Source organism: Vombatus ursinus, unplaced genomic scaffold (assembly GCF_900497805.2).
Source record: "Vombatus ursinus unplaced genomic scaffold, bare-nosed wombat genome assembly UNPS02014847.1, whole genome shotgun sequence".
NCBI lineage: Eukaryota > Metazoa > Chordata > Mammalia > Diprotodontia > Vombatidae > Vombatus > Vombatus ursinus.
This window is the reverse complement of record NW_020954625.1, coordinates 5,541,264-5,558,470: the sequence shown is the minus strand read 5'-3', so window position 1 is coordinate 5,558,470 and position 17,207 is coordinate 5,541,264. Positions and strand designations below refer to the sequence as shown.

General features: G+C 45.0%; 1 protein-coding gene across 1 annotated transcript in view; it reads left to right on the top strand.

Annotated features, from left to right (window-relative positions):
• Positions 1 to 2,683: 2,683 nt before the first annotated feature.
• HKDC1 (hexokinase domain containing 1) overlaps positions 2,684 to 17,207 on the top strand; it is a 48,599-nt gene continuing 34,075 nt past the window's right edge. The window contains exons 1-2 of the mRNA XM_027840660.1: positions 2,684 to 3,074; positions 9,117 to 9,279. Coding sequence (XP_027696461.1) covers positions 3,012 to 3,074; positions 9,117 to 9,279 — 226 coding nt within the window. The 5' untranslated portion in view covers positions 2,684 to 3,011. The remainder of the gene's footprint in view (positions 3,075 to 9,116; positions 9,280 to 17,207) is intronic.

The following is a 17,207-nucleotide window of genomic DNA, read 5'->3' as shown; positions in this document are numbered from 1 at the left end:
GTCTCACTGGGTGGGACAGAAGGGTGGGAGGGAAAGGGGCACATTGCATTTTATTGGTGTTAGTGAAACTTCCTCTTAGAATGGGGGTTCTTAATCTAGTGTCTGTGAACTTCTAAAAAAAGATTTTGATAACTATCTCGATTTAATCAGCTTCCTTTCTAATTCTGTCTTTTAGATATTTGAAAACATGATTCTGAGAAGGCTCCACCAGACACTGCCACAGGGTCCAGAACACAAAACAGTCTAAGAACCTTTGCTCTAAAAATATAGATTGATGTTCTTCGACCAACTCCCTTGGAGAGCAGCCCAGGGTGCCCTGGGAGGTCGCACAACCAACATGCGTCAGAATCAGAACTCGAATCTTGGCCTTCCTGACTTTCAGGCAGCTTTGATCTAGTCACTGTGCCACACACACGCCCCCTTCCAGAGGTGACATTTAGCAATAAGAGCAATGGTAGATGACACTTAGCACATAAGCATCACATGAAAGTTACTAAAGCTTAAAGTGGCACTAAGACTTTTGGGACAGCTTGTGTTATCCCATCTGAGCCTCACAACAACCCCACAAGGAATGTTTACTATAGGCATTATTAGCCCCATTTTATGGATGAGGAAACTGAGGTTCACAGAGGTTAAGGGACTTACCCAGGGTCCCAAAGCTAGCAAATGTCTGAGGTGGTATATGATCCCAGGTCTTCCTGACTCCAAGTCTAATGCTCAATCCACTGTTGCATGCTGAAGTGATCATATGAACTTTTAAAAAAAATTTGTTTGCGTTGCCTAACCACTGACTATAGGAAGAAAGCTCTTATAAGCTCTCTCTCTCTCTCTCTCTCTCTCTCTCACACACACACACACGCACACACACACACACACACACACGCACACACACCTCTCCCCTCCACCCCCAATATATAGATGTATCTTGTACTTTGAGTTCTGGACTCCCTGCCTCACCCTGCTCCCAATCTGTTTCCCAGGTATTAAGTGACTGGTTTGTCCTTACTGTTTCATCTTTGTATTTCCTCTTGCTATCTGTGGTGATAAAGGCTCTGGTCTGAGCTGAAAGAGTTGGGGATCTCTATGGATGTCACCCAGTAAGGTGCCTCCTAATTGAATGGGCCCACTAACAGGGTTCAAGGTGTCCCCTCTCTTATTTTTAATATAACTGACCTGGGGGCAGCTAGGTGGCACAGTGGATAGAGCACCAGCTCTGAAGTCAGGAGAACCTGAGTTCAAATCCAGCCTCAGACACTTGACATTTACTAGCTGTGTGACCCTAGGCAAGTCACTTAACCCTATTGCCTAACCAAAAAAAAAAGAAAAAAAGAATATAACTGACTTGACTCTGAAAACCTGGTTGGGAGGAGGGTGGAGCATGAGGAGTCCAGGCTTTGGACTGAGACCTGACTTTGCTTCTTGCTGCCTGCATGGCCCTGGGCCACATTCCACCTCTCTGGGCCTCAGTAGCTCCCTTGGAAAAACAAGGAGCTGGACTTCAGGGTTCTTAACCTGGGATCTGTCAACTTTTTTTTTTTTAAATTTTAAAAATATTTTTCCAATTACATGTAAAAACAATTTTTAGCATTTTAAAAAAAAATTTTGAATTCCAAATTCTTTTTCTCCTCCCCTCCCCTCCCCCTTCCTTGGGAAGGCAAGCAATTTGATATAGATTATACATGTGCAGTCATGCAAAACATAATTCGATATTATCCAGGTTGCAAAAGAAAATACAGGGGCAGCTAGGTGGCGCAGTGGATAGAGCCCTGGCCCGGAAGTCAGGAGGACCTGAGTTCAAATTTGGCCTCAGACCAAATGCTTGACACTTATTAGCTCTGTGATCCTGGGCAAGTCACTTAACCCCAACTGCCTTTAAAAAAAAAAAAGAAAAGAAAATACAGACCAAAAAAAAAGAAAAAGACAAAAATAAAGTGAAAATAGTCTGCTGTGATCTGCATTTCAGATTCCACAGTTCTTTCTCTTGGGTAGCACTTTTCATAACGAGTCCTTCAGAACTGTCTTATATCATGGTATTGCTGAGAATAGTTGAGTCATTCACAGTCAATCATTGTATGATATTGATATTGCTGTTACTGTGTACAATGTTTTCTCGATTTTGCTCACTTCACATCAGTTCATGTGTGTTTTCTCAGATTTTTCTGAAATCATCCTGCTTGTCATTTCTTATAGAACAACAGTATTCCATCACAATTGTATACCACAACTTGTTCAGCCGTTCTCCATTTGATGGGCATAACCCTCAATGTTCAATCCTTTGCCACCACAAAAAAAGCTGCTATAAATATTTTCATAAATATAGGTAACTTATTTTTTTAAAAAGCAATATTTTGATAACTGTATTTCAATCTGATTAGTTTCTGTTGTAATCCTAGGTGATTTATTTGATGAATTTAAAAACATGACTCTGAAAAAGAATACACAGGCGTCCTCAGACTGCCAGAGGAGTCCAAGAGAAACTATGATGAACACCGAGATCCCTCCTAGCGCAACTGAGAGTTCCTCTTTCCGAATACCAGAAACTTACTCATCTCTCCGTCCACTCCAGCCCCGACTCCTTTAATTTAGGTCCTGCCTTCTCCAGCCGAAGTTTTTGGCCAAAAGAAGGTTGGCAGAGGGTTGGGTAGAGAGCTTCGCATAGCAATTACTGAAAGAAAAAAAAAGACCTAAAATGGTCCATCAGCAGATCATTCCCCCGTCCCCCAACACACACACACACACACACTCACGCACACTTCCTTTATCCCTTGATGACCTGCCAAAGCCTTCCTTGTAGACAATAGAGAAAGTGTCACGAGAGAGGGAGGAAGGGACAGCAATTAAGGTAAAGTTTAATCATTGAACCATTTGGGCGGCGTGGAGATAGGCTCCTTCTCTGCGAAGGGAGCAGGGCTGTGAGCAAAGGAGGTCCGAGCTGAACTGTTGGCAGAAAACGCTGCTGCCATTCTCCGGGAAAGAGCGTGCCCTGGGGCCAGACCAGCTCTCCAAGGAAAATGTTTGCTGTACACTTGCTGGCTTTTTATTTCACGAAGCTGAAAGAAGACCAGATTAAGAAGGTCAGGTACGGGGGGAGCTGTAAGGGAGGGAGCAGCCTGGGCTGGGGAGGATGCTTGGGGGAAAGACCAGGATGACCAGGGGGCAATCCGAAGACATCTGGACTTCGGGGTAGACCCCTGAGGGGAGTGCCCTTGCAGATGTGGGGACACTGTGTAGGGACAGACATGGGGACCAGGAGGAAAGAGGTCCAAGCTGCTTAGATGGATGGATCTGTGATTTCATGGGTCTATTTTCAGCCAGAGCAGATCACAGTCCCTCTCTTTCTTTCCACCCTATTGGATTCATGGGATCCCAGGATATTAAATTCAGGGTTGGAAGAGCCCTGGAAGCCATCTGGATTGAGGCCCTCCTTGTACAATGGGGAAGCTGAGTCCCTAAAAGATTAGGTGACTTGCTTAAGGTCACATCAGTAATATGAATTAGGGGTGAGATTTGAACCCAGGTCTTTTGACCAGAAGGGGTTTATTTTCATCTGAGTCGTTAGTTCAATATTCAGTAAACGATTGGAGAGAACCATTATTGGCTCATGATTATTTTCTTGTGATGTTTTATTAGAAAAATCGTTTTACCGATTGCTTCAAGAAACCCCACCCCACCTCTACTGTTAACTGTGTGACCCTGGGCAAATCCCTGGGCAAATCCTTTCGCTTCTCTCAGGCTCCGTCTCAGCATCTGTAAAATGGGGGGCTCAAACAAATCAGCAAACAAGCATTAATTAAGCACCCTACCATGACAATTTTTGCCTGGACGACCATTGAGCTTCTCTGGGCCTCAGTTTCCTTGTCTGTTAACTGAAAGGCTTCAGGTGGACGGCTTCTGAGATCCCTCCCCATTCTCGATCTGCGAGTCTGTGTGTTAGGAAGTGTGCCAGGAGCTAGAGATACAAAAACAAACAATGAAACCGTCCCTGCCCTCCAGCAGCTTGTGTTATGTCGGGAAACGTACACAGAGAAATACAAAGCAATTTCTGGAAGGCGGGAAGGGTACAAGTAGCAGGGAGGGATCAGGCTAGGAGGGGATGGCCCCGAGCGGAGCCTTGAAGGAAGCCGGGGATTCTATTGAAGATCTCAAAGGTCTCTTGTAGCTTTAAAGCAGCCAGGTGGCTTTAAGTCAGAGTCTGAATTCAAATCCCTTAATAGCTGTGTGACTCTGGGCAAGTCTCTTAACCTTGCCCAGCCTCATCTTCCAGATCTATAAAGTCCTATGATTCTAGGACGCGTGATCTGCAAAGTCCAAGCCAAGCTGGGCTTTTTGTGGGGCTGTGTCGAATCTCCCCATCCAGGTGTTTGGGAAAGATCAGGCTCCTTTGCTGAGCATCCGCCCGGGGTTTTAAAGGCTTTCCCCTCCTGGGGTTCCGCTTGGGCTACCAGCTGCTGTATCTGGTCCATAGCCTAGAGCCATCAATGGCTGGGTGGTTGCCAGGCCCCTGCCAGCTCTGAGTGCCCTGTCTCTGCTCTGTAAGTGGTAAAAGCCCTATGACCCTTAGGATCCTTATTTATTAATAACCAAAACCTGTGTTTGGACTTTGATAGGCAGAGGTAGGAAACCACAAAGTCCCAGCCCTGAGGGACCTCAGCATTTAATTTCAAGAGAAAAAAGATGGTTGGAGCAAAGAAGTCAAGTGAACTCCAACCAAGATAGATGGGCTATGAAATTAAAAAAAATTTTTTAAAAATCTTACCAACTTAGCAAATGCAAATATATAAAATCTGAACCATTTTATGTAAATATAAATACATATTTATACATTTATGTACTTATGTAAATATAAGCATATTTATGTCAAGCAAATAAAATTTTATTTGTTAGTTTTCTGGGGCCCTCTGCTGACTAGGGAAGGGGTAGAGCTTTGCTTTACTGCATAAGAATGAATCTTCTGCTCCCTTCTGCTTAGATACTCTAATATTAGTTAGCACCATGGTAGTAATTCTTTGTAACTTGGGCTGACTCTTCACCAGCATTGGGACCCAGTGGGAAGGTTGCTGGATTTAGAATCATAGGCCTTGGGTTTGAATTCAAACCCTTCTTAGTATTTGTGTGATCTTGGATAAGTCACTTCTTGGGGCTGTTTTTTTGGCCCATCCCATTTGCCAGAGACAGCATTTTAATCCCATCTTGGTGACAGGACTCCATAGGTTGGAAACCCCAATTTATCTGCCTCCACACGTCCCTTCTAGATGTCTAGATTACAAGCATTTATTAGGTACTTACTGTGCCAGGGCACAGTACAATGAAGGGCAAAGATACTGGGGTATAAAGGATAAAACGGCAGATCTGGAATCAGCAATGCTCGGGTTCAAATCCTGCCTCAGATGTGTGACCCTGGATCACTCAACCTCACTAGGACTCAGTTTCCTCATCTGTCAAAGGAGGGGATTAGACTCACTGACCTCTCAGGACCTCCCCAGCTCTAAATCTCTGACCTGTGAATAAAGACCTGGGTGCCAATCCCTCTACTACTAATGCTTCCTGACTCTGTGTCTCCGGTCAAGTTTCCTCTGGAGCTCAAGGATGAACGGGGGGCATCCCCAGAATAGGTTTAGCTAAGACTTTTGGAACAACTTATATTTGTGCTACCTGCCATGCAGGGCCTTGCTGAGGAGAGCCTTTTGCCAGCCTCAAAGCCCTGGAGAATGGGATTTATTGTTATCATCATTATTACTTGCTGCCTGTCCCTGTCGGTGCTACAGGTTCAGTTTTTCTATCTGCAAAATGGGCATAACAGTCGTTGTACTTACCACCAACTCCCCTACAGAGGGATTATCATGAAGAAAGTTCTCTGCAAACCTCAGAACCTTAGAGAAATGGGTGGTGGGATAGAACAGAGCCCTGGGCTCAAATTCCAGCTTTGTCACTTCCTCATTATGTGCCCTTGTGGGCCTCAGTTTACTCATCTGTAAAAATGATGAGGTTGAGAAAGAGGCCATCTTAGGGTCTTCTAGCTCTGAGCTGACTGGAGGCTGGTGTGACTTCGAATCACTCACTTTCTCTGGGCCTCCCAGTGTGGCGATGGGGATTACAAATATGATTCCCATTTTACAGATGAGAAAACTGAGACTCAAGGACAGAATGCTAGCTTTGGAGTCGAGAAGACCTGGGTTTGAATCCTGCCCCATGATACAGTGGGGAGTATATATGCTGTATCTGGAGTCAGGACTTAGATTCCAATCCTACTTCTGCTGTTCCATACCTTTGTGACCTTGGGACGTCTATGAGCCCCTGTGTAGTTTCATCTGTGAAATGGGAGCAGGGAAGATAAAATAACCTTTAAAGGCTCCTTCCATCTTTAAAATTCTGTGATTCTAACCCTGGAGCATTAAAAGTTAAAGGGGCATTTTGTGGACTCATTTTAAGTCAGAAAGTCTTAAACAGGACCATGGACAGATTGGGGGGAGGTAAAAATGTAAAAAGGTATAAAAAGTTGTATCTTCATTTTCCCTAACCTCTGGCTGAATGTTTATAACTTTTCTTCAATTATTTAAAAACATTATGCCTGAGGAGTCCATAAGCTTCCTTGATGGCCAGAGCTGTCCTTGGCACCCAAAGCGTGGAAGGCCCTGCTTTAGGCGGATGAGCCAGCCTGACATAGTGACCTTGGGGGTGGTGCGTTCCTTCTGCGACGCCCAGGAAGTCAAAGATGACTTTGTAACCCCGGGCGCCAGCACCCCCTCTTTTACTGCACCCATCAGAAGTCAAGATAGCCCGGGTGACTCACCTTCCTATCTGCCAGGGGAGCTTCACGGGGCTGGCCGCCTGCAGAATCCGGTGCCCCTGCCCTGAAAGCTATGAATACTGCACTTTATTCCTCGTTTTGTTTCTTTGGCCTCCGTGAATTTGAAAGTGCCACAACATCCCCACCCTGCACCCCCAATCATACTATGTCCATCTCCTTTAAAATTTAACAAAGGGTGGGTCTCTCTGGTCCCTTGAGGAGTGTGGGGTGGGGGTCCACAATTTTCTGGCCAGTTTCCTGTCTGTCCACCCTAGAGGGTGGGTTGGCTGGACTCTGAACTCTGGGCGCCCAGCAGCACTGTTCCCAGGCTTACCGGCGGCACTTGCCAATTTGCATCTCAATTGGGCTTTCTTCTTCCGTCTCGTGTCTCATGAGTCATGGCAGAAGCAGGCTCGGCATTCTCAGAGACAATGCCATCATTTTCTGCCCACAGCCCAAGCCCCGATGTAATACATGGCTTAGCACTGTGCTTGGCACTTAGTAAGCACCTAATTAAATGTGTTTTTCACTTGTTCATTCACTATATGGCAGCAGAAACCTCGCCTATTTGTGTTTAAGTTACAGCCCTCCGCTTCCTTAATAATGATTGTTGTTATTGTTTAGTAAGTTACTCATGTCTGACTCGGTAGCCGCATTTGGGGTTTTCTTGGCAGAGATACTGGAGAGGTTTGTCATTTCCTTCTTCAGCTCCTTTTCTAGATAAGGAAACTGAGGCAAACAGGGTTAAGCGACTTGCCCAGGGTTCACACAATTAGTAAGTGTCTGAAACTGGATTTGAACTCAGGTCTTCCTGACTCCAGGACCAGTGCTCTATTAACTAACGCATCTAGCTGCCCCACATTGGATTGTAAGTGACTTGGATGTCACAGTCGGCAAACTTTACAGCACTTTGCATTCACTCTCTCATTTAAAGCCCCACAACAATCTTGGGAGATAGGGGCTACTATTATCCCATTTTTCAGGTGACAAAAAAGACAGAAAGGGGGAAAATGACTTCTCTGAGGTCACACACTTTGGCAAGGTCAGAGGCAGGATTTGAATTCAGGTATTCCTGACCCTAAGGCTAAGCAGTGAACACGCTCTTGGTAGTAGCCTACTATGTGCTAGGCCCTGGAGATTCAAAGGAGGAAACAGTCCCTACTGTGCCAGAGCTCCAGGGGTTTATTCACGCACTACAATACAGCCTTTGTAAGGGGCAGCTCCCATTAGAACTCAGCTGTGTCTGTCCTTGTGAGACGTGTTGGGTGGAGGGGAGGGGGCAGGAAAGAGGTTTCAGTCATTCAATAAGCATTTATAAAGCACCTGCTAAGCTCTGTGCTGGGGACTGGGGTTCCATAGACAAAGACTGAAATAGTCCCTGCCCTCAAGAAGCTCCCATTCTATTAGACTGGAGTAGTATGTGCACAGGGAGGCCAGTTCAGAAGCTCTGCAGAAGAAAACCGAAGGAATCTGAAGGTTGGAGCAGAGTCGGGGAGATCCCGTAGAGCCAGCCTGTACTCGAGGTTCCGAGCTCAGGTCGCTGTCCAGAGAGGTGGGTGAGGGCGAGTCCGCTTCTGGTCTGGCTTCCGGGGTCACTGGTGATTGTACTGCCCGGGCACTTGGGGCAGCACTGCCCAGGCTCGGGGGTCAGTTGGGAGGATGGACTCGAACAGATGTGTGAATCCTTCACCGAGCGCCACTATGTGCTTATAGCCTGCTCCCTGAAATCACGTCAGCTACCCGTTAAGGATTCAACCTCTTCCTATTGGGCCCATTGGTGAATATTAATAATAAATACTGAAAGTCCTCTCGTGCTTTAAGAGAGACCTTTTCTCTTATAATTACCCTATGAGGAAGGCAGTGCGAGGAAGATTAGGGGATAATTAACAATGTAATCGTAACAGCTAACTTTTATATTGCATGCTAAGGTTTGCAAAGTGTTGTACAAATGTCTCATTCAATGCCCACAAGATCCATGCGAGGTGGGTGCCGTTATCATTCCCATTTTACAGATGGGGAAACTGAGGCAGACAGCGGCTAAGTGACTTGTCCAGGGCTATAGAGTTAGCATCTGAGGCTGGATGTACACTCAGTGGACTTCAAGTCCAGGGTTGTCCCAATATTACACACCTAGAGCCCTGAGGTCGTCCTTTACAGATGAGGGAGGGATGAGGGAACTGAGGCCTGGAGAGGGGATGGCCTGTTAGCATTGTGGAGTGGCAAGAAGCCACCGAATTCAAGACGGCAGGGGGTGGTGGGGATGGGGTGAGGGTGTGGTACAAGGGGAGCCTCAGGGCTCCTCTGGTCACACCCTCGGTGTCTGTTTCAGGTGGACAGGTTTCTGTATCACATGCGACTCTCGGATGACACATTGCTGGACATCATGACCCGGTTCCAAGCTGAGATGGAGAAAGGCCTGGGGAAGGACACCAACCCCACCGCGTGTGTGAAAATGCTGCCCACTTTTGTCAGGGCCATCCCAGACGGGTCAGGTGAGTGCTCCCGTCTGGACCACAGAGCTCCTCCAGGCCTGACTGAATCTGCCCTCTGGGCTGCCAGTCTGGGGAATGGTGGATGTAGACGGAAAGTGAGTTATCAGCCCCGTCCACTCACCAGCGACTCGGAAGGAGGGTGTTGTGGGACTTAGTGCTTGCAGGTGATCTTAGAGATCTTTTTACTGAAGCCTCTCATTGTACAGATCAGGAAAGTGAGGGCCAAGGTTAGACAGCTAATCAGTGACAGACACATTGGGGGTTTGAACTCAGGCCTTCTGATTCCAAAACCAGCCGATTTAATATACCAGTATGTTGACTCTCATGTTTAGCATACAGTAAGTGTTCAATAACTGTCTTTTCATTCATTCATTCATTCATTCATTGCTGATTGGTCTTATTTTAAGTTGGTAATTCTCTATTTACAAAGGATGAAATTGAGGCACAAGGATAATAATAATAATGATGATAAAAGCTGGCGTTAAAGAGCAGCTTAAGGTTCGTAAAGAGTTTTACAACTATTCACAGCAGCCCTGGGAGGTAGGTGCTGTTATTATCCCCATTTTACAGATGGGGAAACTGAGGCATAAAGAAGTTAAGTGAGTTGCCCAGGAGTACACAGAATGAGAAGCGTCTGAGGCAGGATTTGATTTGGTTTCGTCTGAGTCATTGATCGCTTGCAGGCGAAAAAGGTCTTGTAAGGCCCTTCCCCTTAGTGTCCCAGCAGCTCTCAAAGCCTGGAGGTTACAGAGTCTGTGCTCTTCTGGGCCGGCAGAGGAAGGCCCCCCCAGAAGCTTCCTTCATTGATGGAATCACAGGGATAGGTCAAAGATACCAAAAAAATGTCTAATGGAAGTAGAAGAGGCCTTGCCCCGGAGCTCCTGAGAATGACCCTCATCAGGTGGGCTCTGGCTTAGTTTAGAATTGTGGTCCTCAGTCCACCCAGTCTCCCCCAGAGAAGCATCCCCAGGAGAGGCAGTCTGGCTCAGTGGGAAGGGCTAGGCTGAGAATCAATCAGGACCTTGAGTTCCAATGCTGACATTCTTGCCTGTGTGACTTTAGGCAGGTATCTTCCTCTCTGGCTCTCAGTTTCTCCACTTGTAAAGTGAGAGGTTTGAACCCAGTGATCTTTAGGGTTTCTTTAAGCTCTAAAATTCTAAGAATCTCTGGAAATATTGAAGACATCACTCTGTGTAAGGCTTTCAAAATCCCCTGTTTGGACTTCACCAATTTGTGTTTGGGCTCGGATATTCTAGTTTACTAGCAAGCAGAGGATGGCTGTGGGTGGCTAGGATCAGTGGTGTGGTGTCAGTCAGTGGGCATTTATTAAGCACCTACTGTGTGTCAGGCACTATGCCAAGGCTGGGGATACAAAGAGAGACAAAAGACAGACCCTGCCCTCAAGAAGTCTAAGGGAGGAGGCAACACACCAACACTGTACAAACAAGAAAAAGTGGAGATAGTCATCAGAGGGATGGGGCTAGAGTTAAGGGGAAATACTGCTGTAGAAGGTGGGATTTTAGCTGGGACCTGAAGGAAGCCAGGAGCCCAAGGTGAGTAGGGAGAGCATTCTGGGAATGGGAAACAGCCAAAGAAAATGCCCTGGGCCACGAGACGGAGAGTCTGGTTAGAGGACCAGCCTGGAGGCCAGTGTCCGGATCGCTGGGCACTTTGGGGTGGTTGCGGGAGAGGTTGTGAAGGGTTTTAAAAGTTAAACAAAGGGTTTTATGTATGATCCTGGAGGTAACGTGTGTGTGTGTGTGTGTGTGTGTGTGTGTGTGTGTGAGACGTGGTCAGCCGTGTGCCTTAGGAAGATACCTTTGCCGACTGAATGGAGGAAGGACAGACTGGAGCAGGGAGAGACTTTGGGCAGGCAGACCTCCCAGCAGCTACTGTAGTAATCCAGGCATGAGGTGGGGGGGTCTGCATCAGGGTAGTGGCAGCGTCAGAGGAGATTGTTCGAGGGATGCTGCAAAGGTGAAATCAGAAGGCCTTGGCACCATGTTGGATGGGGGAGCTGAGAGAGGATGAGGAGGTCAGGATGACTCCTAGGTTGAAAGCCTGAAGGACTGAGAGGAGGGTGGCGCTCTCTGCCGTAATAGGGGTGCTTGGGAGGAGAGGAGATTTTGGGGAAAAGATGATGCGTTAAGTTTGGGACATGTTGAGTTTGAGATGTCTGCAGGACATCCAATTGGAAATGTCCAACATCCAATGAAGAGATTCAAGACTGGGGGTCAGGGCTGGCTAAACAGACCTGAGAATCTTCACCACAGGTATTATAATTGAATCCAGGAAAGCTGATGCCCACCAAGTGAAATAGTATAGAGGAGAAGAGCAGAGGGCCCAGGACAGAACCCTGAGGGACTCTTGGAGCCAGAGGCACTGGGTTCCATTTCCTGCCCTGCTATTGGCTACCTGTGTGACCTGGGGCAAATCAACCCGTCCCTCAGTTTCCCCAAGTGTAAAATGAGTCATCTGGACTGGGGTGTCTTTCAGCTTTAAGCCCTGTGATCCTTTGAGAGTAATCACACAGCCTGTCTAGCTGAGGAAGGGACAGTTCTCCGGGGGATGGTACGTGTCCAACCTGTGTGAGGCTGTCAGCATCCCCACCCCAATGCCAGGCTGAGCTCTGATCCCCTGAGTCATCCTGGGGCCAGGACTATGTCCTTCAGACTTCCTGTGCTGCTGCTGCTGCCTCACCCCTGCCCGGTGGATCGGCCCCGAGCAAAGGTAGGAGGAAGCGTTTGTGGGCAGGATGTGGAGGCAGCCAGGATCCCACCTGCCTCTCCTGGAAAGTGCCAGCTGCTGCTCTGCGCCCAAGCACCCTGTGGGATCCCCTCCACCACCGCCATTCCCTCAGCAGCCTTGGAACCCAGTGCTTCCCAGGGTCTGACGTGCTCTTTCTTTTTTAAAAGGTGTCTGGGATTTCACACAGACTGTCCTGCTTCTGATTTCCCTCCTTGTCTCCTCTGGGAATTGATTAGCAAACTCTAATTCTGAGGGTATTTGGCCAGAACTCTGGCCGCTTAGGTCTCTGCCTCTGCATCCACTCAGTGCAGGAATTAATCCTCTGACCCTCAAACCACAGGAGGTCAGAGCTGGGGCTCCCTTGGAACTTAGAACGTAAGAGCGACAAGAGACTAAAAGGGACCTTGGCAATTCATTCATTCATTCATTCATTCATTCATTCATTCATTCATTCATAAAGCACCAAGAGCCTCCCCAGTGCAAAGTCCCAAGCAGCAGCGTAGGGCTGCTGATACAGAGCTGGCCTCACAATATAAAAGACCTGGGTTCTAGTCCCACTTGACACATCCTGTCTGTGTGAGCCTGGACACTGTGTGTCCAGTGTTCCCAGACAATTCTCTATGATGAAATTACAGAGCAAGGTGCATTGGTAGAGGGAGCTCCCCCTCCAGAAGGACCCTGCTGGTGAAATCTCAGGTCATGCCCCATGAGCCAAGGTTCAAAGGGAAAGAGAGAGAGCTTGGGAAAGCCCTCTGAGGAAGGGGGCGCTTTCTAAGGGTGATGGTGGGAACGCCTGGCTGGAACGACTTTTAAAGGCCTTACATTTTACAGATGAGGAAAGCAAGTCCTGGAGAGGGGGAGTGACTTGCTCAAGGTCACACAGCTAGGAAGTGTCAGACCAGGGTTCAAGCCCAGGTCTCCAACCCTGCCAGGCCAATGTTCTTTCTCCTGTCCCAGTCGCTTCGTTAAACAGCCCTTTGAATTCTTCATTTAGGGCCAAAGCTGAGGGTCCTTTAGGCGGCTGCTGCTCAAAGGACTGAGTGTGGAGCCTGGCGGGGTCATCCAGCCTCCTCCCTCAGGGTCGCCTCTAGCTGGACAGATCCCAGTCTGAGGTTTATGGGAAACCGAGGGGTGAGTCACAGATTGCCTCCCTGGATGTTTGAGAAGTGATAACAGCACTAATCGTACAAGGAAGCGACAGTCTTTCCCATCTTCCCTGTCCCGGGTCCTGGGCGCTCGGCGCCACGTGAAGCAATCGGGGTTATTACCCTATGTCTCGTTTCCACCAGCCCCTTGAGTCCCTGGAGCTGGGGGCGATTGGCGGCTGGAAGACTGAGGAGAAGCACAAGTCAGAGGCCCTGGGTCCAGATCCGAGCTCGGCCCCGTGTCCCTCGCGTGCCTCCCGGGAAGTGGCTTCCCTTATTTCCTGATCTGTGAAACGAGGGGTTCGTACTCCATGGTCCCTAAGATCTCCTCCAGCTCTGGCTGTGATCCTCTAACCCCCGGGTCCGTGGAGCGCCTTGTCGACGACCAGGGCTGAAAACGTCACCACCTGTGAAATCCTCTGAGAAAATCGAAGGGGCATTTGAGACCGCCTTACAAGCCCCGCTCCTTTTACAGGTCAAGAAACTGGGGCCTGAAGAAGTTACGTGACTTGCCCACTCGGGCCGTCTGGCTCTCTTAGCCCAGTGTTCTTTCCACTAAATCCTATGGACCGGCATTTACTCACCATTTTCAGATTTTCCAGTTGCTTTACATGCATGACCTCATATGAACCTCACAACAACCCTGTGAGGTACTATTGTTATTATTATGGCCCCATTGTATAGATGGAAAAACTGAGGCTCAGACCAGCAACTTGGTGTAATAGATCTATAATGCAATTTAAGATCTGGAATGGCTAGGCCACCTTCCCCTGAATTTCTTTTCATTAGTTCTCTTGATATTCTGGACCTTTTGTTCTTCCAAATGAATCTTGTTATTGTTTTTTCTAACTCTATAAAATAATTTTTTGGTAGTTTGGTATGGCACTGAATAAGTAAATTAGCTTAGGTAGAATAGTCATTTTTATTATATTAGCTTGGCCTACCCATGAGCAACTGATGTTTTTCCAATTATTTAGATCTGATTTTATTTGCGTGAAAGGTGTTTTGTAATTGTGTTCGTAGAGTTCCTGGGTTTGTTTCGGGAGGTAGACTCCTAAATATTCTATAATGTCTATATTAAGTTTAAATGGAATTTCTCTTTCTATCTCTTGCTGTTGGGCTTTGTTGGTAATATATAGAAACGCCGATGATTTATGTGGGTTTCTTTTATAGCCTGCAACTTTGCTAAAGTTGTTTATTATTTCAAGTAGTTTTTTACTTGATTCTCTGGGATTCTCTAAGTATAACATCATGTCATCTGCAAAGAGTGATAGCTTTGTTTCTTCTTTGCCTATTCTAATGCCTTCAATGTCTTTTTCTTCTCTTATTGCTAAAGCTAATGTTTCCAGTACGATGTTGAATAACAGTGGTGATAATGGACATCCTTGTTTCACCCCTGATCTTATTGGAAATGCTTCTAGCTTGTCCCCATTACATATTATGCTTGCTGAAGGTTTTAGATAGATGTTAATTATTGTTTTAAGGAAGACTCCATTTATACCTATGCTCTCCAGTGTTTTTAATAGGAATGGGTGTTGTATTTTGTCAAAAGCTTTTTCTGCATCTATTGAGATGATCATGTGGTTTCTGTTAGTTTTGGTGTTGATATGATGGATTATGCTGATAGTTTTCCTTATATTGAACCAGCCTTGCATTCCGGGTATAATTCCTACCTGGTCATAGTGTATTATTCGTGTGATAAGTTGCTGTAATCTATTTGCTAATATTTTGTTTAAAATTTTTACATCTATATTCATTAGAGAAATTGGTCTATAATTTTCTTTCTCTGTTTTGACTCTTCCTGATTTAGGTATCAGCACCATATTTGTATCATAAAAAGAATTTGGTAAGATTCCTTCTTTACCTATTTTACCAAATAATTTAGTATTGGAATTAATTGTTCTTTAAATGTTTGATAGAATTCGCATGTAAATCCATATAGCCCTGGAGATTTTTTCCTAGGGAGTTCATCAATGACTTGTTCAATTTCTTTTTCTGAGATGGGGTTATTTAAGTATTTTACTTCCTCTTCTGTTAATCTGGGCAATTTATATTTTTGTAAATATATATCCATTTCACTAAGATTGTCAAATTTGTTGGCATATAGTTGGGCAAAATAATTCCTAATTGTTGTTTTAATTTCCTCTTCCTTGGTGGTAGTTTCACCCTTCTCGTTCTTGATACTAGTAATTTGGTTTTCTTTCTTTTTTTTTAATTAGATTAACCAAAGGTTTATCTATTTTATTGTTTTTTTCATAAAACCAGCTCTTAGTTTTATTTATTAGCTCAATAGTTTTCTTAATTTCAATTTTCTTAATTTTTCCTTTGGTTTTCAATATTGCTAATTTGGTGTTTAATTGAGGATTTTTAATTTGTTCTTTTCCTAGTTTTTTTAGTTGTATGCCCAATTCATTGATCTCCTCTTTTTCTATTTTATTTATGTAAGCATTTAGAGATATAAAACTTCCCCTAAGAACTGCTTTTGCTGCATCCCATAAGTTTTGGTATGTTGTCTCATTATTGTCATTCTCTTGAATGAAATTATTGATTATTTCTATGATTTGTTCTTTGACCCAATCATTTTTTAGGATTAGATTATTTAGTTTCCAATTATTTTTTAGTCTATCTTTCTATGGCCCTTTGTTACATATAATTTTTATTGCATCATGATCTGAAAAGGATGCATTTAATATTTCTGCCTTTCTGCATTGCATTGTGAGGTTTTTATGCCCTAGTACATGGTCAATTTTTGTGTATGTGCCATGTACAGCCGAGAAAAAAGTATATTCCTTTCTATCCCATTCAATTTTCTCCACAGGTCTATCATACCTAACTTTTCTAATGTTCTATTCACCACCTTAACTTCTTTCTTGTTTATTTTGTGGTTAGATTAATCTAGTTCAGAGAGGGGGAGGTTGAGGTCCCCCACTAGTATAGTTTTGCTGTCTATTTCTTCCTGTAACTCCCTGAACTTCTCCTCTAAGAATTTGGATGCTATACCATTTGGTGCATATATGTTTAGTAATGATATTACTTCATTGTCTATGGTGCCTTTTAGCAGGATGTAGTTTCCTTCCTTATCTCTTTTGATAAGATCTATTTTTGCTTTTGCTTTGTCTGAGATCAGGATTGCTACCCCTGCTTTTTTTACTTCAGCTGAAGCATAATATATTTTGCTCCAGCCTTTTACCTTTACCCTGTGTGTGTCACTCTTTTTCAAATGTGTTTCCTGTAAACAACATATTGTAGGATTATGGTTTTTAATCCAATCTGCTATACATTTCCATTTTATGGGAGAGTTCATCCCATTCACATTTATAGTTATGATCACTATCTGTGTCTTTTTCTCCATCCTTTTTTTCCCCCTTGTTTATGCTTTTCTTTCTCCTTTCTCCTTTTCCTCCCCCCACTAGTGTTTTGTTTTAGACCGGCACCTCCTTGGGTCCTACCTCCCTTCTATTATCCCTTTCCCTTTTCTTTCCCTTTACCATTACTGCTTCTTCCCTCCCTTCTATCCCCCCTCCCTTTTCTTTCCCCTTTCCCCTCCTACTGCCTAAAGTGCAAGTTAGATTTCTATACCTAACTGATTATGTTATTCCCTTCTTGAGCCAAATCTGATGAGAGTAAGGTTCAAACAATGCTCATCCCCCTCCCTTCTTTACCTCTGCTCTAATAGATTTTTGTGTCTTTTCCTGTAATGTAATTTACCCTTGTGTGCCTCCTCCTTTCTCAGTACCTTTTCTTATCTCAGACTAATCCACTTACTTGGATCCATTTAACCCACTTGATTAATTTGTTTTTTCTCATTACATCAAAGTCAACTTATATCCACCCCCTTTACGTATACTCCTTTAACATGGTGTAATAACAATGCAGTTCTCAAGAGTTGCAAGTGCCATCTTCCCTTGTAGGGATGTAAACATTTTGCCCTTATTAACAACATATTGTACCTTTCTGTCCCATTTACCTTTTTATGTCTCTCTTGAATCTTGTACTTGAAGATCAAATTTTTTGTTGAGCTCTGGTCTTTTTATC